This window comes from Neomonachus schauinslandi, chromosome 1, assembly GCF_002201575.2.
Source record: "Neomonachus schauinslandi chromosome 1, ASM220157v2, whole genome shotgun sequence".
NCBI classification, from domain to species: domain Eukaryota; kingdom Metazoa; phylum Chordata; class Mammalia; order Carnivora; family Phocidae; genus Neomonachus; species Neomonachus schauinslandi.
In genome coordinates this window covers 155,853,193-155,878,033 of record NC_058403.1, presented here as the reverse complement: position 1 = coordinate 155,878,033, position 24,841 = coordinate 155,853,193, and the positions used below count along the sequence as shown (strand labels likewise).

Below are 24,841 nucleotides of genomic sequence, written 5' to 3'. Positions count from 1 at the left end.
GATCCAGATTTTGACACTTGATTGTGCAACCTATTCATGATTAAAAAACATTCTGTGTGGGCCAAACAAGACATCCTTCAGTGGATACAGCCCCTCACCTGTTAGTGTCTCCCTCCATCTGAGTGGTTTTACCAAGAGTAAAAAAGCATAAGTGAATTCCACCGATTGAGTGGAAAGTAAATAGCATGCAAACTGTATGGTAATACATTGGAGTACTTGCAGTAGAATGCATAATTTCCCATAGAAATCACATTATTCAAAAATAAGAGTACAAATAGTTCAGGAACCCCCGAATGAAGTTAGTATTTCAGAGGCTCATGATTACATGATGGTTATACAGAAGATTCTACTCTGCTGTGGAACATGTACATTAAATGGTATTCAAGGGCTCTGTGGAGAAGGGGAAACTCCCCATGATCTGGATACCAAAGCCTGACAAGGATAACCTCTAAAAGGAGAGCTGTAGATTGATGACTTACAAAAATACATGGGGAATGTTCTAAATAAAATACACTTATGATTTGGCAAAATATTTTAACATTCTGACCAAGTGGGGTTTAGTCCTGTAGTTTGAGAGTGATTTAATATTAGGAAGTCTGGTACTTAGGTTATGTTATTTTCTGAGTAGATTTTGTATTTATTGAAAAAATTGGTATCCATTATTGGTAGAAGTAGGAATGTAATAAAGATTCCGTAGCCCAAACTAAGAGCCAACATCGTACTTACTGGTGACTTACTGAAGGCATTCCACATGCGCACCAGAATTGCTTTTATTCTCATTGTTACCCTTGCTGTTTAATATTGCTCTGGAGGTTCTTGCCATTGAAATCAAGAAAAATAAGAACTTGTAGGGAGGAGACAGTAACTTCAGAGATGATTTGACTGCTTATTTGAAAACCCCATAGAATCAACTGAAAACTGGTTAGAACTTAAAAGACATATAACTTAAAAGACATATGTTATAACATAAACATGTAACCATCAGCAGTGTCCTGTGTGGCAGCAGTAGCTAGTTAGGAAATGCAGTGGAGAGAATAGCTCATGCACAGTAGCAAAAAAATTCCAGACCAACTAGGGGGAAATTTCATAAGTGGGCAGGACATAAAGGAGGAGGAGGACACAACAAAACTTGACTGAGAGAGGAGATGATGCTCCCAGATGTCCGGACTCCGTTTTGATAACATCCCTGCTGAGTGCCACGCTGGGACACCACTGCTTGCATTTTGATGTGGGAGTTGGGGCGGGGGCGGAGGGAGCTTTGGATAAACAAAAACAGTAAATCAAATGGTAAATGTGAATAAAACAAGGAAACAGGTCTGTAATGGTTTGTGGTTTTTAATAGGGTAGAGAGAGGCCTCAACAGAGGAGGAGACAACGGAGGTGAGGAAGGGAGACAGATCTGGGCAGAGTCCCTTCGAGCCTGAGGCTAGAAAGTGCTCTCAGCAGAAAGGCCTTTGTTGTCAGAGTGGGGAGGCCCAGGGGCGCCTTTTCAGAAGTGGTCAGAGAGTTGGTGGGAGGCCAGGCTAAGTTTAGGGCTACTTAGGGCCTCGGGTCATTGTTGGAACTTTGGCTTTCACTCCGAGGCAGATGGGGAGACAAAGAGGCATAATTAGAAAAGTGGGGTGCCTGGGTGGCTCAGTCATTCATTAAGTGTCTGGACCTTCAGCTCAGGTCATGATCCCAGGGTCCTGGGATCAAGCCCCCACATTGGGCTCCCTGCTCAGCAGGAAGCCTGCTTCTCCCTCTCCCACTCCCCCTGCTTGTGTTCCATCTCTCACTGTGTCTCTCTCTGTCAAATAAATAAAATCTTTAAAAAAAGAAAAGTGACATGATCTTTTGAAAAGGATCATTCCAGCTCCAGTTCTGAAAATAAACTGTAAGGGGCAAGGAGAGCAGGTAGGGAGTTCTTGTAGTCCCTAGTAGGAAATGACCGTGGCCACGGGCAGATGGTGGCCGCCAGTGGGAAGAGGTGGGTAAATCCTGGATCTGTCTTGAAGATGGAGCCAACAAGATTTGCTGACAGTTGTGGGGTTTGGGAGAGAAAGAGGTCATTATTGTAGACATGCTAACTCTTCCCACAGTATTTCATGCAATTCCATTTGAAATTCTGAGGGGATTTCGGAGCACTTGCGTAGGAACCTGTGGTCAGGGATTCCTGAGGATGCATGGGAAACTAGCCTGGAGGATTTGCCCTGTGTTTGTGGGAACATCTCGCAGGTGACAACCATTGAAAAACTGTGGTGGTGCTGTGCCCCTTAGGCCAGGACACAGGGACGCTCATTGATCGATAGGCCTGAGACCTACACACTCTTCTTTGTGTGCGTCAAGGTGGCTCTTCTGATTATCAGCAAATGAGTAATGGCCTTTTGGGAAAAAGACTAAAATTCCATAAAGGATAAAGAAGATGAGAGGTTTCAGGTTTTTTAAAAGCATGTAAAGCTGTCTGGATAGCCAGCACTCGTTTTGTCCTCATCTGTGTACTTTCCATGGTTTAGCTCGTGTTTCATCTTCACAACAGCTCCCTAAGGTAGAGATTTACCACCAGCCTGCTCTACAGCTGGGCCGCCAGAGCCCTTCCCCCCAGTGCACTCACTGCTCAGAGGGTACTGATGCCGGGAGCGGAGCAGAGGCACAGGCCTTGGAGATCAGTGGACACTGAAAGGTTTTAAATGAGCATACACAGCATGAAATGAGAGGAAAGATGAATGCCTCCATAGAAAAATGGGGACGGGACATGCGCAGGCGCTGTTCAGAAGGCCGCCGACAAGTGAAGCAGAGGGGTGTGTTTGGTGCTCAGAGGCAAGGAAACCCAGAGCCCACATTGGTGCGCGTGGAACGTGGGGATGCAGTGTGACATTTCTGGATGGTCACTTGATACCGTTTGCAAGAGCCAAAAGATACGCGTAATGTTCAATCGTGAAAGGACTGTGTTGTAACATCTCACGGAAATACCCGGGGATCTGCGTAAACAGGCATGCGCCGCTGCTCATTGCCGAACTGTGTATTCCTAAATAGTTATCGCTCATGTCTACCAGGAAAGCTGCACACTTGGTGCATAGTTTTGGTAAGTCCCGCATTCGTGAGAAACGCTGGGTGTGGTGTTGGTAGACACAAATGTGTATTTGCCCAGAAACAAAAATGGTAGAACACATACCCTTGCAGGGTTAGTGGTTTTTTCTGAGTGTTAAGATTGAGTTTTTAAATTATTTTTCATCATCTTTATTTTCTGTGTTTGAACTACGTAATTATAAAATACATATTAACCCCCCATTTAAGTAGTGGGGACCGGAACAGCTGTCCCCTCTGCCCCACCCCCACCCCAGGATGGAGTGTACCAATGGAGGTTTTTGGATTGCACCTGGGGCCCTTGGGTGGGCTCTCCAGCTGCTTCACCTGTAAACTGAGACAGGAATAGTCTGGAATTGGTTTCCCTTCCTAGAAAGGGGTGAAGAGAGCAGCAGGGCACAGGCAGGGGCCAGGCAGCATGGGGTGGGCCCCTCTGTGGCTCCTTTAGCATCGCCAGCTTGTCCAGCACTTAGAAGATGGGCATGCAGATGGAGGGCAAGGCGATAAACCTGCTTGGTGCCACTGGCCGGTCTGTGCCACTGGAATGTTTGACTAACTGGGTTGGATTGAGCCATGAAATTAAGTCAGTGATCTATTTTTTATAAAATGTATATATATATATATTTTTTTTTTAATTTTTTTTCTCATATTAAAGCAAAAATCTTTGGGCATCTCTCACCAGGCTCCTCCCATTTCTTCCTGTTGCTACCATGCTGAGAGCAGAAGGGCCACACTGAGGGAGACAGGAGGGAGGCCCCTGTGCAGGCTGTCTGTTAACTGGGCGGCGGCAGCAGTTGTAACTGTTTTCCTAGAAGAGAATTCTGGGAACATTGACACAGGCACTCCTGAAAGAGTGGAGTATGACCTTGAGTGTCATGAGGCTCCCCAGTGGGGTGGATGGGGAGTTTGGGCCGCAACTGGAGAAGACCCTCCCTGGGTGTGGGAAAATGTGGGGCTTTTTCACCGCCCATGGACTCCGTTTAGGCACCCTGGATGGCAGGTGGGGCCTGTGATGGCGAGCCAAGTGGATTGCAGCCTGTGGGGAGGCCCTTCGTCTTGTCTTTGCTTTAGGTACTAGGTGATTTTGCTCTAGCTGCCCCTGGTAGCTCCCTCTGCGCTGCTGACCTTCACCTGCCCAGGCTTAGCCCCTGCTGGCTAGGGTACACACAGCACGTTTGCCTGGAGCAGCTGTTCATGCCGTGAGCCTCCTGGCGGTACACTCGTGGCCAAGGCCACAGCCATCTCTGGTCATTGCTCCCATGGGGCCGAGTTTCCTTGTGGTCCCCGGACTGGAGCTGTGCTTTTAAGGGCTGGCATAGCCAGAGATCTCCCAAAGCAGGGTACAGGGGCTTGGTGGCGGCCAACTTCCTGGTAGTTGTGCTGCTGGAGAAATGTGACCTCCTATCCCTGAATCCGCTCTGAGTTGAGGTGTCCTGCCCCGGGACAGTGAGCAGGTGATAAGGATTTTCTCCGTCCTGGTCCTCTAGGCCTGCCCTTTCCTGACAAGCCGCTGTCACTTACTTTGGTTTCTGTTAGCTTTATGCCTGCCCGGCGCTGTTCCCTGCTGGAGTGCATGTCTCGCTTCCTTTATGTCTCCTTGGTAGGCGCCTGTTCCCCTGCAGGTCCTCCCACCTCCCTATCAAGTGAGCGTGGAAGTCTGACTCTGGCAGTCTGCTGAGAGCCCTCCCTGGCAGATCCCTAGCCCTGGTGAGGAGGAGGCCTTTGTTCATGAAAGATGTGATTGGCTTGGCCACACATTCGAGAGCTGTGCTGCCACGTGAGGCCATTCGTGGTGACAGTGCCAAGCGGCAGTGTCTGGGGATCGAGCACCAACTCAGGAGTCCGGAATGAGGTTGAGGTCTGCTCCTGTGGTTGTGGTGGCTTTGGGCAAGCGCCTAAACTCTCTGCTGCAGCACCCCCTCTGTTACGGGGGGCAGTACAGGACTTGCCTTTCTAGGGGGTCGTGTGGATAACCCGCAAGGTTCTTGTAAAACAGCCCAGTGCTGATTGGAGGACCCAGTGCTTCGTTTAATTCCATGGAGGTTTTGCTCATCACTACCTTCAGTTAGCCTTTTGTTGGAGCAGTTAGGAAAACAATGGCAGGGCTTTGTGTCTATGTGGTTTCAGGCCCCTGGCTCTTAGAGTTCAGCTGACAGAGGTGGGAACCACACCCCAGGAGCCCAGGCCTGACGTCCTTGGCCAGATGTGTGTGCCCTGGTGGTCCTGAGCTTTGGATGGTGCCCGGGGATGTACTCTGTCCCATAGCCTGTCACCCTGGGACCTCTTGTACAGCCTTTTTCTGTGAAGTCTGAGTCACCCTTCCCAGCTTGCTGGTTTGACCTTCACAGGAACTGTCTTTCCTAGGCTCCCAGCCAGGATTGGCCAGTGGGGGCATTGGGCAGGAGATTAGGTGGAGGGAGGAAGGAGGAGCCAGGACCTTGCTTTCGTCCCACTTTGGTAGGAGTTTTATGACAATGGCTGTGTTTCCCCCATGGTCCCAGTTCTTTCTGGGCAGCCCCTGACATAGTTCTGGGTTACGCGCACTGACCTTTTTCTGGATTCTTGGGCGGGGCGGGGGTGCCTACTTGCCATGCTGACTAGGGTGTTTGCTCCTTAGTGCACCATCACTGACGTGCCCCACTGTCAGCGTGGAATCCCTCTGGGTGCAATATGTAGAGTGTTCCTGGCGCCCTGATGGGACCCTGACAGATCCCCTAATTGTAAATGGTTTCTCCAGGGGCCGTGACTACATTATGGCTGCAGTGTTATCCCAAACCTTTTCCAAGGCCTGTTGCCACCACTGTCCCCCTCTGTTTCTAGGATGCTATAGTGCTTCATCATTGCGTGTTGATTGTAGGCTCCTCTGTATGTCCCTGGGAAACATCTGTACTTAGGACACAGGTGGCCAGTTGTAAGCTTCATGGTAAGGATCACCATTATAGCCCTGTACCCAGTGGAGTAAAGATTCAGTCGATATTTGTTGAAAGAACGATAAAGCATGAATAGATTGCTAATCACTGGACACATTTCAAGCACCAGCCATTCAGTTAACATACCCCAGTGCTCCACCTGACAGAGGTGTAGCATTAATTCAAGCTGGTTGTATACCCAGCATGATTCTGAGGTAGTTCTCACAGCAACCCTATGGAATGCAGGTGCTCAATGCCCTGTTTTCTGGATGAGGAACCTGAGGCACAGAGAGATGAAGTTGATGGGAGCTGCACAGCTGATTGGTGACTGCACTAGGGGTAGAATCCCAGGCTGACAGGCTCCAGAGCCGTCAGCTGTACAACCCACAAGAACAGCGTGTCTCATCTTCAGCGTGTGAGGCAGACGTGGAACTCCCGAGTAAAATACTGGCACCTGGATTTCAGATGATTGGGGCTTGTCCAGGGTTCCAGGTGGGTCAGGGTTAGGCATCTGTCAATATAATTTGCCACATCAGGAAGCCAGAGGAGAACCCTGTTATCTTCACTGATGCGAAGCAAGGCAGTTGAGAAAACATCTTTGCTGATTATTAAAAATAAAAACCTTAACTAGGAACTAAAAAGATTTCCCTAATAAAGAGAGCAAATTAGAATAGCAGTTAGCATTATTTTCAGTGAGGAGATGTGTTCCCATTATAATCGGAAGAGGCAACCAAGCCGACACTGCAATAGTATTGGACATTTTTATGGAAGCTTTAGAGAAAAACAGATAATCAAATAGGAAGATGTGATTACCTATCAATGATGATTACTGGGCTTAGAAAACCCAAGGGAATAGACTCAAATAATTATAAATAAGGATAAGTAGCTAATTGTACAAAAAATGTTTGCATATATCACAGGGGTAGCTTTTCTACTTAGAATAATCAGAAAAACAATAATGGAAAATAGATCTCACTCATGACGGCAGTAAAAGTAGTAAAGTATCTCAGGATCACCAGTGACACACATGCAGGGCCTAGATAAGGCCCTGTTTACAGCTTACTATGTACCTGGATGCAACACTCAATTCTGTTAATTTACATCTTTTATTCAATTCCTTTAAAATCCCAAAGGAACTTTTTAAAAGAAAAAAACCACCTGTCCGTTTTGAGTTCATCTGGAAGAATAACTTCGTTAAAATCTACATGCAGACTTTGATAAGGGGGAGGGAGAGATAAGGGGGCAGGGAGACCACTGTGCTGGTGACCCAGACACTGCTGAGGAGTGTCGGTGATGAAAGTCGGCCAGTGCTCTGGTGGAGAGCAGGCCAGCTAGACAGGTGGGGCCGGCTGGAGCAGAGGCATGCAGGCCGGTAAGCGAAGGATGCACGGTCCAACAGTGGTTCTGGTAATGTTGGTTTACTCTTCAGGAAGACTAATGGTGGATTTCTTACATGCTTTCTCCCCTGTAGGTCCACCACCCAGGGAAAACCACTTCCAGCGTTTTGATGTTAAACATTTTCCCATGTGTATAAACTACACCTGTTACTTATTTTGAAGAAATGATAACACATATATTTTTATCTGCTTTTTGCTATTAAACATGAATATTTTTTCTTGTGAATAAATATGTTTGTGGTTTATCCTTTAATAGCCGTGTAGGACTGAACACATCAGGAACTATAAAAGCGTTAAGCCCCAGTGCCCTCCACCATCCAGGGTATGTAACGGGTCCAGCCTCCCATCCTGAGGAGAGTTGGGGAATAGTAACTCGGATAGTTCACTGTGTTCTGTGGTTCAGTGAGGATCCCCAGCAGAGAAAGCCTGCATGAGCCCAAAGTTATCAGGCCCCCCGACCCCCGATGCACCTGGTGGGGGGGAAGTGACACATCGGAGTCAGTGGTATGCAGGATTGAGAGCTGACCGTATTCAGCGCAGAGCCCTCCTGGGGCGGGGATGCCACGTGCTTGGGTTGGCACTGGGTTCTGTGGCTGTCAGCATAGGGGCATTTTCAGATGGTGTGCGGGCAGAGCTCTCTGCCTGAGCCAGGCTGTGTGCTGCTGGCCCCACCTGTGGGGGTACGCTGTGAGGTGAGGTCACGCTGCAGCACGGTTCACAGATGAGTCGGTGGGGACTCAGGGTGCGCAGTGGCGTACTCCAGCTCACTTGGCTATTCCATGCCCAAATGTCTTTTAGGTCTCCTTCACGGAAGCTGACTTGCTGGCTGGCTTTACGCTTCTTTCCTCTCCCTGCTCTTTCAGGTTATCTAGGCACAATCCAGTGTTTCAGGTAAATGTTGAGATTACTGAAGCAAAATTAAGTTCACTGTGAAGATGACTTGCCCTCTAAGGTTTTCTGGATCTCCACTGTGAGAAAGAAATTTTTTATGTTTCTTGACATTGGTCTATGAGTTAAGTTGGTCATATACATGTAGTGCCATGGCATCTTTTACTAGTGAGGACGGCTGCGTGGCCATCATGGGGTCGCGTGTAGAGACCGTGTGTTGGCTTTAAGCCTTCCAGCATCCGTGGCTTAGTGGGCTTGATAGCTGACTCAGGAAGGGTGTGATTTTCAGCCGTTGTACATGGTGATGGCACACTAGCAGAAGGCCCAGTGTACCGTCTGGGGTCATGTGACCCAGCAGCCTGCCCCGAGGGCACCGGCAGGTCAAGGTGTTTTTTCCCCTGAGCAGGGAGTCTGGAGGCCAGGGGCAGGGCGCTCAGTGCATCAGCTCAGGTTCCCCTCTCTTGGCCCTGCCTTCTCCCCTCGGAGCTTTCTCAGGGTACTGATGGGCAATGTTCAGCCTGGCCTCCAGGACCTTGGGCGGACTAGAAGACTTTGAAGGGGAGGCGAGCATGGTCTTCCATGAAGGGAATCCACCTTCCCGTTGTCATCTTCCATTTGTAATCTTGGAGACCGTGCATTTGGGTCCGGGACTTCTGCAGGCTCTCCTGTCCGCCTTCCCTTCACGACAGTGAGTCCTTCCCCACCACCAAGCTCCCTGTGGCGTAGCACCCTGGGGCGTGTATAAAAGCAGTCTTCCAGAGCCCCAGACCCAGGACACTTCAGAGTGCTGGCTTCAGGGAGGCGCCTTGTATGGATTCATTCATACAGGCATCAAGACCGCCTTGGGGCTCTGCGGCCAGCTTGGCCTTCCTCGTGTACCAGTTTTCCTAGGAGGGCATGTTGAGATGTTCTGAAATGAGATACAGTATAGGGGGGCCTGGGGGAGTCAGCCCTCACCTTTCCCACCCTTCTGCTCTTGTCCTAGCAGGAACTGCTTTTATTTATTTATTTTTAAAGATTTTATTTATTTGTTTGATAGAGAGAGACACAAGAGAGAGAGGGAACACAAGCAGGGGGAGTGGGAGGGAGAAGCAGGCTTCCCGCCGAGCAGGGAGCCCGATGCGGGGCTCGATCCCAGGACCCCAGGATCATGACCTGAGCCGAAGGCAGGCGCTCAACGACTGAGCCACCCAGGCGCCCCAGCAGGAACTGCTTTTAAGGAGAGTCCCACGAGAGCAGCAGTATTCATGTATGTAAGCCTGAGCAGTTCCTTTTAGCGATGAACATTTCACCCCCAGGAAGAGTTGTTAACCGGAGAAGGTGCTAGAGCACTTGCGGTTATGGGGTAGTGATTCTTCTCAGTGTAACTGTGGCATCTGCAGGACTGCCAGGTTGTCAGGTGCCGGATGAAGGGACAGGTTGAAAAGAGAATGTGATGCAGTGTGTGTGCTCATACAGTAATTAGAACCAGTTTAGCTTATGATGTGTTACCAAGTATTCTAACTTCTACCAAGTCCGTCTTACTTCCTGCCTCGTACATCCTTTTAACAAAAATAAATTATATTCTGGTTACTGACTAGTTTTTCAGCAGTGTATACTATTTTTTATGGAAACCTGTAATGCTGCTCTCTGGCAAAATTAAGTGGGTTCTATTTCTGATTTTGATCACATGATTTTTACTTAATTTCCCCGTCGTTTATAGCATATGTGCTAGCACACATGTAGTGAAGGGGCACAAGGCTTTGACCATTCTTGCTTCATGGGTAACAGAGAGTATGATCTACACGGCTTTCATTGAATCATTATGAAATAAATGAGAAATGGCTCAGAATGGTCATTTTTATCTTACAAAGCTAGATAATAAGCATTAGATATACATATTTAAATCTTGCTTTTATAAAAGTAGCTTAAAAAGATACATTACTTGATGCTTTCCTTAGTTGATCTCATAGTGGTTTCCATAATATACCTTGAACCATGTTTCAGTATGTTCATTTGAACTGAAAAATGAAATTGGACCTTTCGTGGGGAAGAAGCGCCGTCCTGACATACAGACTGCCCATGCTCTGTGGGCTCTGTGGCACGGTTCCCCCTAAGCTGCAGCTCAAAGTGCTGTAGTTGTGATGAAATGACATTTAAAGCACACGAGCATTTGCTTGTGCTCTCTCTGACAAATGAATGAATAAAATCTTAAAAAAAAAAATCCTCAAAAAAAATAAAAATAATTTTTTTAATTGGCAAAAAGGTATGAGCTCCATGTCTGAGTCTAGCAATGAGTAGTACTGACCCACCGCCCCACGAGCCTCCTGGAAAACAGGCAGTCCCACTGTTCTCCATGCATTCTCCGTACAGTGTTGCTTTTGATATTTCATTATTATCAAAGTTTCTAATAGGTTTTGTTATTCTGGTTGGGTTTGCATTACTAATAATTGCAACAGTAACTTGATTTTTCACATGAAGATTTCAACCCCTAGAAAAGATATTTCTTAAAACTAGAATTTTAATTTATGTACATGTTTTTATCACAGGGAAGTATGCTAGGGTAATAAAAGACTTCAAAGCATAACAACACATTCAGGTAAAGAGCCAGAGTTGAGCGGAGTAGCGTGCATGTTCAGGGAGAATAGCAAGTGACGTGGAGTTTCTTACTGTTAAAGAAGAGTGAGCGGATCCCGGGCCCTAGCCCCTCACCTTGCTTGCTCACCCTAGTCCTAGCCCTGGTCTGCTGTCCCGAAGCTGCAGAGCGCTGGGGAGAAGCATGGACGACAGCCAGAGCTAATCCAGCAGGAGGGGACTGGGGTCCCTGAGGCAGAGAAGCTGGCAGACGTACTCAAAGCTATAATGGAACTACGTTTCCCTGCAGTGAAGGGGACACCGAATGTGCTCCCTGGAAAACCGAGACTTGCCGCCGAGGTGAAGAACCCCTCAGGCGCCCAGGAAGGAAGTAGCAGGCTGTGGCCTGGCACCGCGGCTTACAGCGCCCCCCAGAGCGGAGTCTGTCAAGTGCCGAGGGTTAAGGAGCCGTGACGCCAGGGTTTCATGGCAGCCAGGCTGTCTGGTGCGTGCTGCGGCCGCGGACAGCCCTGCGTGTGAGTGCTCTCGGGCACGCGGGAGACGCCGCGAGGGCGATGGGCAGGAGCAAGCGGGCAGCGACGCGGGGCGCACACGGAGCACAGCGCACAGCTCGGGAGCGGGGACCTCTAGGCCGGTGTTGGCATCAAGACCGAAGGTGAACTTGCTGTAACAGAGGTGGCTTGTCCGGTGTGTCAGAACCAACCATTCCTGCTTAAAATGGAAACTTCGAGTACAAAAACCTACACAAAGAATGCAGCTTCTCTTTTCCCTTTAACGTTAGGTCATTAGATATTTTCACGAAGACGTATTTTCTAGAAGTTCAACACATCCTTCAGTTTCACTTGTTCCTTTTCATTTTATTCAACAAAAATCAAATGCTTTTATTCAACAAAAATCAAATGCTTTTATTCTCGTCAACTTGTATAATGTTCACTGTAAAATTGTCTTTATGAAGTCATTCACGTATGCATCTCCCGGGCTTTCTGGACACAGCTGTCACAGCTCCTGAAATTCCCTGGCACTTACTAGGACCTAGGCACTGTTCTAAACTTGCGTCACATATCTACTTAATCCTTCCAAAACTTTGAGGTAGGGAGTATTGTTCCCATTTCACGGGGAGGGAACACTGAGGCCAGAACTTAGATTGCTTGTCCAAGGTCAGGTAGCAGAGTCAGGGGTGGAGCCAGGATTTGAATCCAGGCCACTGGTCTTTGGGATTTCGTGCTGCTCACAAACCATGTGACTGTCAGAGAAACCCTTTCTGGGTGTCCGGATTGTTTGTTTCTTCTTTGTACTTCGTTATTTTAGAAAGCATATTTTTATGAAATCAACGAAGTGATGACTTTTGAAGAGGAAGCTGGACAGAAAACAGCCTGAAGGATTTGGCAGCTTATTTAAGCACACGCCGAGGGGCCCAAGGGTGGGATGTGTTGGCCGGTTTCCTTCCCTTGTTCCTTTTCTGCGATTGTGCAGCTCTGCCTGGTAGTTGTGCTCCATGGTGTTGGGGATCTCCTGTGTGCCTCCCATTCTTGGGGTTGCAGGGTAAGGAGGAGCCTCTGCCCCCGTGAAATGGGCACCCGGGGTCTGATCGGTGAATGTCCAGAAGACACGTAGGTAAGTTTGCTACGCTTTCTAATCAAAATCTTGTTTTTTTCCACCTCTTGAGCCCGTGACTCTCCCTGTTGACTAGTTTGAAGTCTGCAGGGCTGTACACAGTGACGGTGGGGAGGCTGTGTCCCGAGTGTGGCCTCGGCGAGGCACGGTACACGGCATGTGTTGGTTTGTCTGTTTCATCGCAGGAGCCTCGGGGTCCGCTCAGAGGACAATGAAAGATGGCAAGGTCAGTCCTACTCACTTCCACACAAGCCAGACTGGCTGGTTGTGTGGGAACCTTGTGGTGCCCAGCGGAGGTCTGCCAGGACCAGCTCCGGCGGCCGGCGTGCAGTGCGTTCAGGTCCAGCTACTGCAGGTAAGAGCCAGCAAGCCCAAAGGATGCTGGTCATGGGGCGGGAGCTGGGGGCTAGGCTTCGGGCCGCGTCTCCCTGAGCCTTCACCCCTCCAGTACTCTTCCTCTTGGGAACTGCCCCCCAACCTGCTTCTGACCATCCCAAGTCCGGGATGATGTCTCTGTCACCCCAGCTCCTTCCTTCCTCCCACCCTGTCCCGCTCTATTTGTCCGAGCTTTCGTCTTTACTAGGATTGACGCTTCCGTGTCCCCATGCCCCCTGTATCTGGTGCCCCGTGAAGTGGAGGTGCCGGGCCCTGCTCCGGCCTCAGGCTGTTCAGGCTGCCCACGGTGAGCCACGGGATGCCTCTCACGGCCCTGCCCCTCCCCAGACCCCAGGGCTCGTTTCAGGGGAGGGGTGAAGGGGTTTGCTCACACGGCTTGGCAGTCCTGTGTCTGGGGAGCGCTCGCAGTGCAGCCGAGGATATAGCCTTTACGTGTTAAAGATGCTGGCTCCCCCCGCCCTTCTTCCCTACAAGATGAGCCCCTTGCAGGCAGGCCAGCCACCTCCTAGACTGTTCCCTGGGGCTCAGCAGATGCGTGCAGCTGGCAGCCACTCCCTGAGCTCGCTCACCAGACACATTGACCACAGCTCTGTGTGCGCCTTTGTTTGCAGTCTCATTTTTGAGGGGCCGGAAGAGGGACAATAAATTGGGACTGTTTGGGGAGAGAAGAGGTGTAGAAACTGAGGATATGTAGCTCTGACCTGGCCTGATCACATGTCACCTCTTCCCTGAGCATCTCCTGGGGCCATAGTGTACCATGTACGTGGGAAGGCACAGAGATATCCGAGGACTTCTGAGTGCCGAGCTGACTCCGAAGAGGAGGGTGGCCAGATCCTTGGGGTCTGCAGTGCTGGGAGAGCCTCATCGAGGAGACAGGACTGAGCTGGCTGTGAAGTCTGAAAGGGGTGGGGAGGGCCTGGGTAGAAGGGCTTGGGGAGGGCCAGGAAGATGGGGCCAGTGAGCAGCCTTGCTCTTACAGAAAACAAGAAGCTAATGTGAGCATTTGGTGGGGGTGGGACCTAGGGAGACTGGTCTGCAGAGGTGAGCAGGAAAGCAGGTCTCTTCTTTCCAGGTGTGGGGCCAGGGGGTTGGAGCAGTAAAGAGGTCAGGGCTCTCCCAAGATGGGGGCTTGTGGAGGTGGGGGTAGGGGCAGCAGAGCCCTTCTGAATGTGGTCACAGCCGGCAGGCGAGACGTGGGGAAGGCAGGACTGGAGGTTCTAACACGGGCACGTCAAGGAAGCTGGTACCCGTGCAGAAAAGGTGCTCATCGGAAGGGGAGAACCTGCTATTTAAGAGACACCTAATTGAAGGCGTGAACTTTGAGGTGGAGGAAACTCACTTTTAATTCTCCACCTTTCCCTGACCAGTTAGTATTGTCTTGGGCAAGTTACTTAAGTACTTTGGGCCTCAGTTTTATTGTCTCTGAAGTGGGAATGATAGTGCTCAGCACAGAAGCTTCTTGAGGCTGGGGAAGGGCTGGGTGATGCTAATGCCAGCGGTGGCACCGGGAGGCGAGTGGCGGCTGTGACCGCCGCGGGCTGGGTGTGCAGATGAAAGCTGAAGTGTTCGATGGTGTCCCTTTTCTTACTTGCATGATTATCAGGGGCCTAGGAGCCTCCCCCTCTCCAGAGACCTGTGATCTCTTGTCCCTTCCAGCTTGACCAGGGGTTGGGGCAGAGGTGGGCCTTCTCTTGCACCGTGAGGTGGCCACTGGAGAGCCAGAGGGCCCTCAACAAGGGCACCGGGAGCCTCTGCCAGAGTTCAGGAACAGCCTACAGGAGGGAAATCAGGGCCTAGGCTGAGGGGAAGTATTGCGTGTGGGGGAGTTCGAGGGAAAGGGCCTGGGAGTGGGGAGCAGCCAGATGGCAGGTGGTGTGGGCCTCAAGCTGGGAACAAAGTGAGAGACTGAGGACCAGGAGGAGGGGTAAACAGCCCCCAGCCCCCGATTCCAGTGACTGCTGGGTCCTCACGCCTCACCTGGCTCCCCGCGTGGCCTCGCCTGGAATCCAGAGGGTGTGTTTCAGAGTAACGAGCACTCCTCAGGCCAAGGTGAGGAATGTTGCTGTGCTTGGTAAATGAAACATGCCATTGCCTCCCCAGGACGACCCCTCAGGTGAAGCAGCCTCGCCATTGGTTCTCAGCCCGCAGCCTTCTGCCCTTCACCCTGTGTTCGCTGTTGATTTGCCCGTCTATGTCCTCCAGGTCTGGACGCCTTACAGCTCTTTGGGTTTGTTAGTAGGACTGTCATGATGCTTTTGGCTTTCTGAGGCTTGTCACTGAGGTGGGGCTCAAGTGGAGACTCGTTGGGTTGGTTGCCAGGATGTTTTGCTGCTTTCTAGAAAAGGTTTTGGGTAAATGACCCAGAAATAAAAGACCAAGAATAAAGCTCAGATTTGCTCCCCATTGTAGCTCCTACTTATGAATCAGGTGAAATTTAATACACTCTTCAAATATTTTATATTTAGAAATTCTAGCCACGGGACACCTGGGTGGTTCAGTCAGTTAAGTGTCTGCCTTCAGCTCAGGTCGTGATCTCAGGGTCCTGGGCTTGAGTCCCACACCGGGCTCCCTGCTCAGTGGGGAGCCTGCTTCTTCCTCTCCCTCTGCCACTTCCCCCTGCTTGTGCTGTCTGACAAATAAGCAAAATCTTTAAAAAATAAAATAAAATGCTCTTTGAAATATATATAAAAAAAAATTCTAGTCACTTTCTCCTGTGGGTAATAGGCTGGCCAGTTTTTGTTTTTAAAGCTTTATTTATTTGGGGCAGGAGGCAGGGGCAGAGGGAGAGGGAGAGGCAGAGAAACCCAAGAAGACTCTGCACTGATCGCAGAGCCCGACACGGGGCTAAGTCTCACAACCCTGAGATCAGACCTGAGTCAAAACCAAGAGTCGGCGCCCCTAGGCCAGCCAAGTTTTTAACCTATGGGAAAACAGACCCAGGAAATTTAGTTTGCTTAAGTAAGCAGATAAACCAAATATAGGTGGCAATGGGTAATTTAGATTTGGCTATAAAATAATAAAGTAGGTAGCTTATCAAATTTCTAACAGTTCAGCCTTGAATATATATTTTTTAAATCCCTACACATAGTAATTTTAGTTTTCTTGTATTCAAATTAGGCTGTTCAACATTTTCCTTAAAACGTCAAAAATAAATATCAAGTAAAGTGCTGGTAGAGGGGTGGGTGGGGCTCACAGATGGCGGCTCACAGATGGCTGGAGCGGGGGCTCCTTCAAATGCAGTTTGGGAACGTGCATTCAGAAAACCTCACGGATGTCGACTCCATTCTGCCTGGTATTCCCACTCATGAGATCGTTCTTAAAGAAATCTGGTAGTGTACAAATAACTGGCCAAAAAGTGTTCGCCATCGCCTTGAATCTAATGCTGTGGGGGTGTTCTTCTAGCAGAAGGAGGTGGCTTAGGTGGGCGGGGGCGTAGCCGCTGATGCTGCCCACAGGCGGTCAGGAACTGGGAGAGGCGCTTCCTCATACCGAACGGGGAAAGGGTTATGAATTAAACAAGGACAGTCACATTTCTGAGGAGACCTGCAACACAGTATCATTAAGTTCACTTTGCCTTTTTTTTGTTTATAGGAAAGTTTCTTTCTTCAAGGAACATATGTGAAGGGAAAAACAAGTTCGCTTTAGGAAAGTGAGAGGTGCCCTGCGGGTTTTGATGCTGGTGTGTGCGGCCGCGGTGCTGCCTTCTGGGAGGTGGTCCTGCGCCGCCCGAGCCCCCAGCTCTGCCGCTCACGACTCTGCTTGGTTTTTCAGGAGGTGCTTCCTACAGCTGGAGGGGCTGCCGGGCCGGAGGAGGTGCAGTGTGCAGGGAGCACCATCAACCTTCGGGACCTGCAGTGACAGCGACCCTCTGCCCCGGGGACAGTTTGTGGCCCCTGGACTCTGTTTCGTGGTCTTATAGGCCTGGGGGGGACCCCACTGGGTTTAAGCTCAGGAGGCTAGCTGAGTTCCTTGGAGACTTTTGGGCATGTTTCTCAAAAATGTTTTTCTTACACTTTATCAGGAACCAGTTTGGGGCAGCATTCGTTGAAATTGCCTTACACGAACGTGAGGCAAGGACTGCCCTCAGGGCAAAGGCACAGGCCTTTTCCGGACTTGGCGGTGCGCAGACATCCCTTGTCCCATTTGATCTAAGCCATGGAGCCCCTGCTGTATTAGAAAAACAGACTTAGGCAGGAAGTAGGGTAGAGTATGGATTCCTTAGTCAAATAGGACTTCAACTGTAGTAAAAGCAAATGGGATCTTTCACCTTCCGTGTTTTAGCGTTTGGCCTGAGAGAGATCTGGAAACTGTTTCCCCTTTCTGAGAGCTGTTTCCCAGCCCCTGGGTGATGGTTGTGGTTGGGCTGATTCTGTCACCCCATAGGGCAGAAGTGATCCTGTTGTCATAGTGAAGACAAATTCGAATCCCTGTTTTGGCAGAGCAGGCGGGCAGCTCGTATGAGGGGAAGGAGATGGGAGTGCAGAGGGGGACACTGGGGCCCTGGTAGCGAGCCCTCCACAGAGAGGCCAAATTTGAAGCTCCTAATTTGGGGATGCTAGAGGTAAAACTTTACATTTTTCTAACTTCTGCATTTGGGCGTTCATGTTTAATAATAATTTGTCCAGGTTCTACAGTCAGGGCCTCAGTACTCTGCGCTACGTGTAGGACAGTGAGAGTGGCTTGTACATGCTCGTCGTGGCCGCAGACGTGCAGGTACTGTGTCACCGTGTATTTTCGCAGAGCACGGTCGGTCCTGCACAGGAGGTGAGCGGATAACCTCACACGTGTTTGTTTGTTGGCGAGACTGGCCACACGGTCACTCAGAAATGCTGTTTTTCGCCTTGTGCCTTTGAGGCTTACATTGATTCAGATGCTCTTTTGGTTCTTGGACTTGGAATTGTCCAAACTCTGCCTGTTCTGTGTTTCTTCATTTCTTGAGTTTTTGGCCTTGGGCTTTTGGAAATGACCCCAGCATTCGGTGGTGAGTCCTCTCTCTTTCCTGCTCTGAGGTGCTGTCTGTCCAGGGTGCTTCTCTACCCAGAGGAACTCGGTCCCCATTTATAAACAGTTTTTACCCACAGAACTCTGTGCTGCATCACAGACTAAAGTTTTGTGTCCACCTGGCCCCTCCGCCTCCAGGTCTCCCAGCCTCCCTACACCAGGAGCCAGTCCGCCTGCCAGGGTGACCATGGGGGCCGGGTGGCCTGGTGGCCACACTGCACTGTCCTGATGGGAGGAGGGGCCGGGCCAGGGAACGATCTCTCCGGGGTGGGTCGCTGGAACTTTCCTCGGAACGTCCCCTGGGAATGTCCACCACCATGATGTGATTGGTACTGGCTGTCAGTTTTCTGGGCACTGGGTTCCCTGGGGGCGTGGGCCCAACTTGTAGTACAAATGAATAAAAGTTTTTGTATAGTCATGTGCTGATGGTGTCGCTTGGCTTTACTTCACGGAAGTGTGTGTAGTGTGGGCGTCATGTTTTGTTTTCAGTCAGTAGTGAGAACTCTCTCATCCTCCTATAACTTGCTGCCTCCTTTTCTTGTGGAATTGGCCTTCGTATCTCAAAGCAGCCACCTTACCTGAGGGCCAGGATGGGCTCCTTCCTCGAGCATGGGCTTGGGGTTCAGGGATTAGAGGGCAGGGTGTGGATGTTGGAACCAGCCTGCTTCCTTAAACAGGCCATCGGGCCACCAATGAGGGGGAGTTTATTTCACGCGAGTACGGAAATGTATAGTGGGAGGCCGGGAGGGGCACGGGGACATGGTGACAGCCGCCACGGGCCAGCTCACCCGGCCCCTGGTTCCTGCTGTTGTCCTCGGCGCCGGAAGCCTAGGTGAAGAACAGCAGCTCCTCCTCCTTGTCCTTGTCTACCACCACGTGCTCAGGCTCCTCCTTTGCTTTGAGAGCTGGGGGCCGGGAGCGACTCACCAGTCTCCTGCCCCTCTGCAGAGCAAGCGGACTCTGTGAGCTGTGCCTGGAAGCTGGTGAGCTGGGGCTGTGGGGCCCCGGGGACGTCCCGGCCTCCCCTGTCAGCCCGCAGGCTCAGGGCTGGAGCTGCCCTGAAATGACTCGGGAGGGAATCTCCCCAGCGTTTCTAGAGCCTGTTCCCTGGGCTGTGGGCCCCTAGATGGATGTGTGTTGTGGGGCGCAGCTGGAAACACGGGGAAGTACCCGGCTAAACAGAGGGAGCCCACTTCCTTCGCTCCAGGGATTTAAGGGGAGACCCTACAGTGTGTGCCGTCCCTGTGGGACAGCGTGGAGAGCGCTGCTCTATTCAGAGAGCAGCCCCGCAGCCTAATCTGTCTGCCAGGGGCTGTATCCAGGCTCGGGCCTGCTGTAGGGAGCACACCTCCTGCTGCCAAGGCCAGAAGGAAGTGACTGTTCTAGCCTGTTCCCTGGGGGGGGCGGTCAGGGGGAGCCCTAGTGATGGGTGATGAGCCGGAGTGATGGGGTCTGGCTGGGGTGTCAGTGGTATGGTGGGACCCTGCGGGGGCTGAGCTGCACCCTACGGGGGCTGGGAGGATGCTAGCCAGGTCAGTCACCCACTGGGAGTGCGTGTGCAGGAGGGCAGGCAGCCCCAGGGGAGGACCAGCAGAGGAAGCAGGTCCTGAGGGGCAGCAGGGCTGGCGGGCCAGGAACAGGAGACCCTGCTCTATCCTGGCCTTACTCGGATGGCCCCATCTTTCTTTCCCCCAGCACCTCAGCAATTAGCACCTGCAAGGGGGGTGAGCCGGGCTTGGCTGCAGGCCCCCAGCCCCTCCCAGCCCCACTGTGCCTGGTCATGGGGCCCTTCCCCAGCCAGTGACTCCCCGGGGCCACCCTGCCCACCTTCTTCTTGATCTCAGCCTGGGCCCGGGCCTGGGCCCGCTGCAGACGCTCCTCCTGCAGCCGCTTCTGCATCAAGACCTTCTCTTCCCGGAGTCTGGGTGCCAGGGGTAGCACAAGACGGATTAAAGACTGGAGGCACCTGGGGAAGCTCCCAGATCTCCTTCCCAGTTCCTCATGTGCAGCCATCAGGCCATGGCCCTCCCTGTAGGAGAAAACTCCCCTCTCCTCTCCACCCTTCCCTGCCAGGCCAGGTTGGCTTCTGCTCTTGTTCTTGGGGGTTCCCGGCTCAGCTCCATCAGCTCCTACCCCTTGGAGGCCCACGTTCCTTGGTCCCCATCCCTGGTCACTGGTCGCCCTGTGTGTCTTCTGGTCATCAAACCTTTGCCCAGTACCTGCTCCCACCTGGGTGTAGGACAGGCAACACAGAGGAAGAGCCCCTGTGCTTGTGGGAGAGGCAAATGGCTCTTTGCAGATGTCTCAGGGCCCTGCATGGAGTGAACCGGGCAGCCCCCAGGTCAGAGGAGCCAGTGGGTCTGTGGGGAGCTCCCTGGGCCTCCCCTAGGAGGATGGGTCCATGCTGCCTGTGTCCAGCATTCTGACACTGCCAAGTGTTCCTGCCTGCCCCTGCCACGAAACTGGGCTTCCTCAGCTTCTCCCCGAGTCTGCATCGTCCCTCCCCTGGGCTCTGGCGGTGCCAGTCTCTCCCTCTCCAATCCAGCAGGGAAAATGGCCATCGATGTCCCTTGTCCTTGGGGTGAGGCCATGCTGTCTCACCCTCACTTTGGCTCCTGGGCTCCCTGAGTCCACATCATCCCTCCCTCCAGGAGAGGGGCTGCCCTCCCTGGGGCTAAGTTTGGTGCCCTCTCTGGAAGACCCCTGGCTTTGTCTCAGCATGGAGCACCAGGGTCCTGTCTTCCTTGGTTTGGGAGCTCTTTGAGGACAGGTCTGTGTCTGACCTCGCCCTCGGGGCCAGCCTGGGCCAGCCCCAAGCAGGAGCAGGGCTGTGGAGGGCGTCCTCGCCCTCAGGGCCCTCCCTACTGTGTAAGGCGTGAGGCGCCTGTTAGACCATGCAGGGTGGGGCAGGGCTCTCACCTCATGCGGCGCTCCTTCTCCTTGGCCTTCTCGGCCTCCTCGATCTTGATCTGGGGTACGCGCTCCAGGTTCTCAAGCAGCTCGTGCAGGTGGTGCTCAATGACGGTCAGCATGTGCACGGTGCCCAGGTTGGACTCCTGCTGGGTGCCGATGCAGTGCTGGTACACATCCAGCACCTTGCGGTTCAGGCTTTCCAGCAGCTTGTCCTGCAAGGGGGGCAGGCCGGCAGAGGGGTCACATGGGCCTCTGGCCGCACCCAGTGCCCTTGCCGTGATGTGGCTGACCTCCCTGAACCCTGCCCAACACACTCAGCAAGCATGGGAAAAGCAGCTTGGACACTTGGATTTTTCTTGGCCAGAGCTGCCCTTGCCCTCCTGTGGTCAGCCAGACCCAGGGTTCCAGCCACCACTGGGGCTCTACCCCAGCTGCCTTGGTGTGTCCATGGGGCCCAGTCACCTCCTCCGGGGGCCCTTTTCTGCCCCTGCACTGACCTCAGCCCCCCACAGGACCCTGTCCTGTGAGCTACTTTCTGTGCGGCCCAGGGCAGATGAACTCCCCTCTCTGAGCCTGTTCTGACATTCAGAAAGCTAACACTCCCTACCACATGGAGTGGGCATGAGGATTGCATGAGGAACAGCAGACAGACAGGCTCAGGCCAGGAGAGGGGCACAGCCAGCGCCCAGTGAGTCTGTCTGTCTGACAGGCGGCAGGCGCGCCGGCCTGCGTGTTGTGGCGTCCTGTGTACCTGGCCCGGCCTGGCACACAGTAGGTGCTCAACAGTAGTTTGAATGAATTAGGAAGCTGGGACCGTACCTATGGCCCCGAGGGCACTGTCAAGAAGGGTGCGCACTGCACCCTGGAACATTCCTGGCCCTCTGTGCCCTCAGAATTCTCTCACTCTTTCAGGCTGTCTTGGGGACATGCCTTTTCCTCCTGGCAGGGTCACCTTCAGACACTTTGTGTTGAAGAAACAGACGTATTTGTTGAATGAAAGAAGGAAGGAAAGGAGGAGGTGTGCTGGGCAGCTGAACGGCCAAGGGGCATAAATACACAGGGTGGCTCCAGTTTGGGGACCAAGGGCCTTCTCCAGCCAGTGCCCTTCAGTCAGGCCTACAGAGCCTGGAAGGTGGTAAGGGGCACTGGGTGCTCCCACATGTGCTCTTATCACCCTCACTCCCTCCATGCCCGCTGCCTACTGGCTGCTGATTGGGGGCCTACCTCTTGAGCGCCCTTGTACTCGCCGAAGTGGAAGACTCGGGCTTTGAGCTCCAGCTCGGCAGCCATCTCCTCCTCCTTGGTGATGGACATCATCAGTGTGGTGACCCACTGCTTCAGCTGGTTGACCTCCCTGTCCCTGGATGGGGGACGGGCAGGGCCCTGCCCACTCAGTACAGCTCTGGGCACTTCAACTCTCTGAGCCTTACTGCCCCGCCACTGTCCTGAGGGCTAAGGGGCCGTGACTGCAAAGTGTCTGCGTGCCCAGGGGCCAGAGATGCTGCTGAGATGTAGGACTAAGATTTAAGATCTTTAAAAATCAACACTACAAAAAAATAAGTAAGCTTTATTGAGGTATAATTCACACACCTATAAAATTCTTTTAAAATGCACAATTCAGGGGGCACCTGGGTGACTCAGTCCGTTAAGCATCAGACTCTTGATTTTGGCTCAGGTCATGATCTCAGGGTCATAAGATCAAGCCCTGCATCGGGCTCCACGCTCAGTGCGGAGTCTGCTTGGGATTCTCTCCCTCTCCCTCTGCCCCTCCCCCTGCTCGTGTGCTCTTTCTCTCTTAAATAAATAAGTAAAAAAAAAAGTACAGTTCAGTAGTTGTCAGGATATTTACACAATTACACAACCATCGCTATCATCTCGTTTTAGAATATTTTCATCATCCAGAGAAACCCGGTCCCCATTAGTAGTCACTCCCCATCCTTCCCTTTCCCCGCATTGTGTGTCTCTCCTGGACATTTCATAATTGTGGAGCCATACAGTGGTGGCCTTTGTGTCTGGCTCCTTCATTCTGTAGAATGTTTTCAAGGTCCGTCCATGTTACGGCATGTGTCAGAACTCCATGCTTTTTTAGGACTGTGTGACAGTCCCCTGTGTTGATGGACCATACTTTGTCGAAATGGACAAAGTGGACAAAAATGGTTGATCCTACCTTTTGACTCTTGGGAATTATGCTGCTGTGAACATTCATAGACAGGTTTCTGTGAGGACATGTTTTCAGTTTTCTTGGACATATATTTATTTTTTTAAAAGATTTTATTTCTTAGCACAGAAGCGGGGGGGACGGGCAGAGGGAGAGGGAGAAGCAGGCTCCCCACTGAGCAGGGAGCCCAATGAGGGACTCGATCCCAGGACCTTGGGATCATGACCTGAGCTGAAAGCAGCTGCTTAACCAACTGAGCCACCCAGGCGCCCTTGGGCATATATTTAGAAATAGAATTCCAACAACCAACTTTTAAGTGAAATAATAAACTTGAAAATAATACTAAATAAAAATCTTTCGCAATAATGGCAGACACTGACCATCATCTGTTGGGATTTCCCGAGCAGGAATCCCTGTTCTTAGGGCTGGCATGGGTCCACCCAGTGTGGGCAGCTACATCTGGTCACTCCACTTGGGAGGCCCAGAGGGGCCCTGCCACCCCCATGGTGATTCTGTGGCTCTTCCTGCATTTGTTGCTAGAACCCACTGACATTTTCCCAACCCTAAGCAAAGCACCGTGGGCTGCTGCTCCTTTGTCCACTGTGGGTCCCATGGCCTGTCACGTGCACAGGGGTGCAGGCCACCCCCCCCCCCTCCAGGAACACTCCAGGCTACACTCCCCTGGCTTTGGGGTGGGGGGCCGAGACCAGAAGCTTGTGAATATGATGGGGGCTGAGGTGGGTGGCCAGAGAGACCACATGCAGCTCACACACAGCCCACCTGCCCAGGTGCTGGTGGGGCTCATGCAGGTCACCTGGGATGACAGCAGAGAGCACTTCCTGGGTGTCAGGACCAACTTCCCTCGAACCACATGTGCCCATTGTAGGGGCAGGTACGTTTAGGGTCAGTGGTACTCATCCTAAAGGATACATGATTGCATTCAGTTTTAACCTTTTTTTTTTTCAATACTTCCTTCACTTTCATTCCCTTAGCTGGTAAGTGTGATCCTACAGCTGGTGCAGTGCTGCTTTGCTTTTGCCCTCCTTTGCTATATGGATGTGGTGGTGCTGGTGGTGGTGGAGGGCTTTCGTTGTTGTTCTATTTCTTATCAGGGTAACTGGGGTAAAAAGATACCCTTTCCCTACTAGTTCTCTTTAGATGTAAAATTGTTGGGTCACAATATTTTCTCCTCAACTAGATCTCGTCAATTTACGGGAATGCAAAATCATGAGGGACATATTGCTCAGCATTGATCCTCAGGCTAGCCTGCATATCACCTGTGTGTTTGTCAGAAATGCGGATTCTAGGGGGGATTCCAGTGCACACAGAGTCTAAGGAGCACTTCAGTGCTGGAAAAGTGACGTGGTTTCTTCAACAACTGGACTGCAGGAGGACAACAAGATGGAGAGGAAACCTATAGAGCAAAAAGGATTTAACAACACAACCAATTGCAGAGCATGATCTAATTTGGATTCTAATTCAAACTAAGTTTAAAAAACTCCAATCACTTATGGATTATGGATATTTAATATTAAGGATTACTGGTTTTTCTAAATGTGATGATGGTATTGTGATTATGTTAAAGAATCCATATCTTTTTAGAGATATCGACTGGCATATTTACAGATGAAATGATACATGCCTGGAATTTGCTTTGAAATAACATGGAAGATGGAGAATTTGGTGGGGTCTAGGTAAAAGGAGATTGGCTATGAGTTGATCACTGCTGAAGCTGGTGATGGGACCTGGGGACTCATGATACTATTCTACTTTTGTACATTTATATGTATGAAATTTTCTTAGAGCTGTTGGGCTGAATTGCAGAAGTTATAACAAGTTTTTGAAAGGTAACAAGATGATCCCTTCATAAATACCTGGGGACATATAGCCAGAAAGCTTACTAGACTGGTATTTTAAAAAAAAGG

General features: G+C 51.3%; 2 protein-coding genes across 2 annotated transcripts in view; one reads left to right on the top strand and one right to left on the bottom strand.

Annotated features, from left to right (window-relative positions):
* Positions 1-18,259, top strand: part of ZXDC (ZXD family zinc finger C) — a 41,285-nt gene extending 23,026 nt beyond the window's left edge. Inside the window, exons 8-10 of the mRNA XM_021694934.1 lie at positions 12,634-12,803; positions 14,945-15,046; positions 16,616-18,259. Coding sequence (XP_021550609.1) covers positions 12,634-12,803; positions 14,945-15,046; positions 16,616-16,702 — 359 coding nt within the window. The 3' untranslated portion in view covers positions 16,703-18,259. The remainder of the gene's footprint in view (positions 1-12,633; positions 12,804-14,944; positions 15,047-16,615) is intronic.
* Positions 18,260-18,673: 414 nt separating this feature from the next.
* Positions 18,674-24,841, bottom strand: part of CFAP100 (cilia and flagella associated protein 100) — a 31,257-nt gene continuing 25,089 nt past the window's right edge. The window contains exons 11-14 of the mRNA XM_021695275.1: positions 21,983-22,118; positions 20,765-20,970; positions 19,673-19,766; positions 18,674-18,787 (exon numbers count right to left, since the gene is read on the bottom strand). Of these exons, the coding sequence (XP_021550950.1) occupies positions 18,674-18,787; positions 19,673-19,766; positions 20,765-20,970; positions 21,983-22,118 (550 nt within the window). The remainder of the gene's footprint in view (positions 18,788-19,672; positions 19,767-20,764; positions 20,971-21,982; positions 22,119-24,841) is intronic.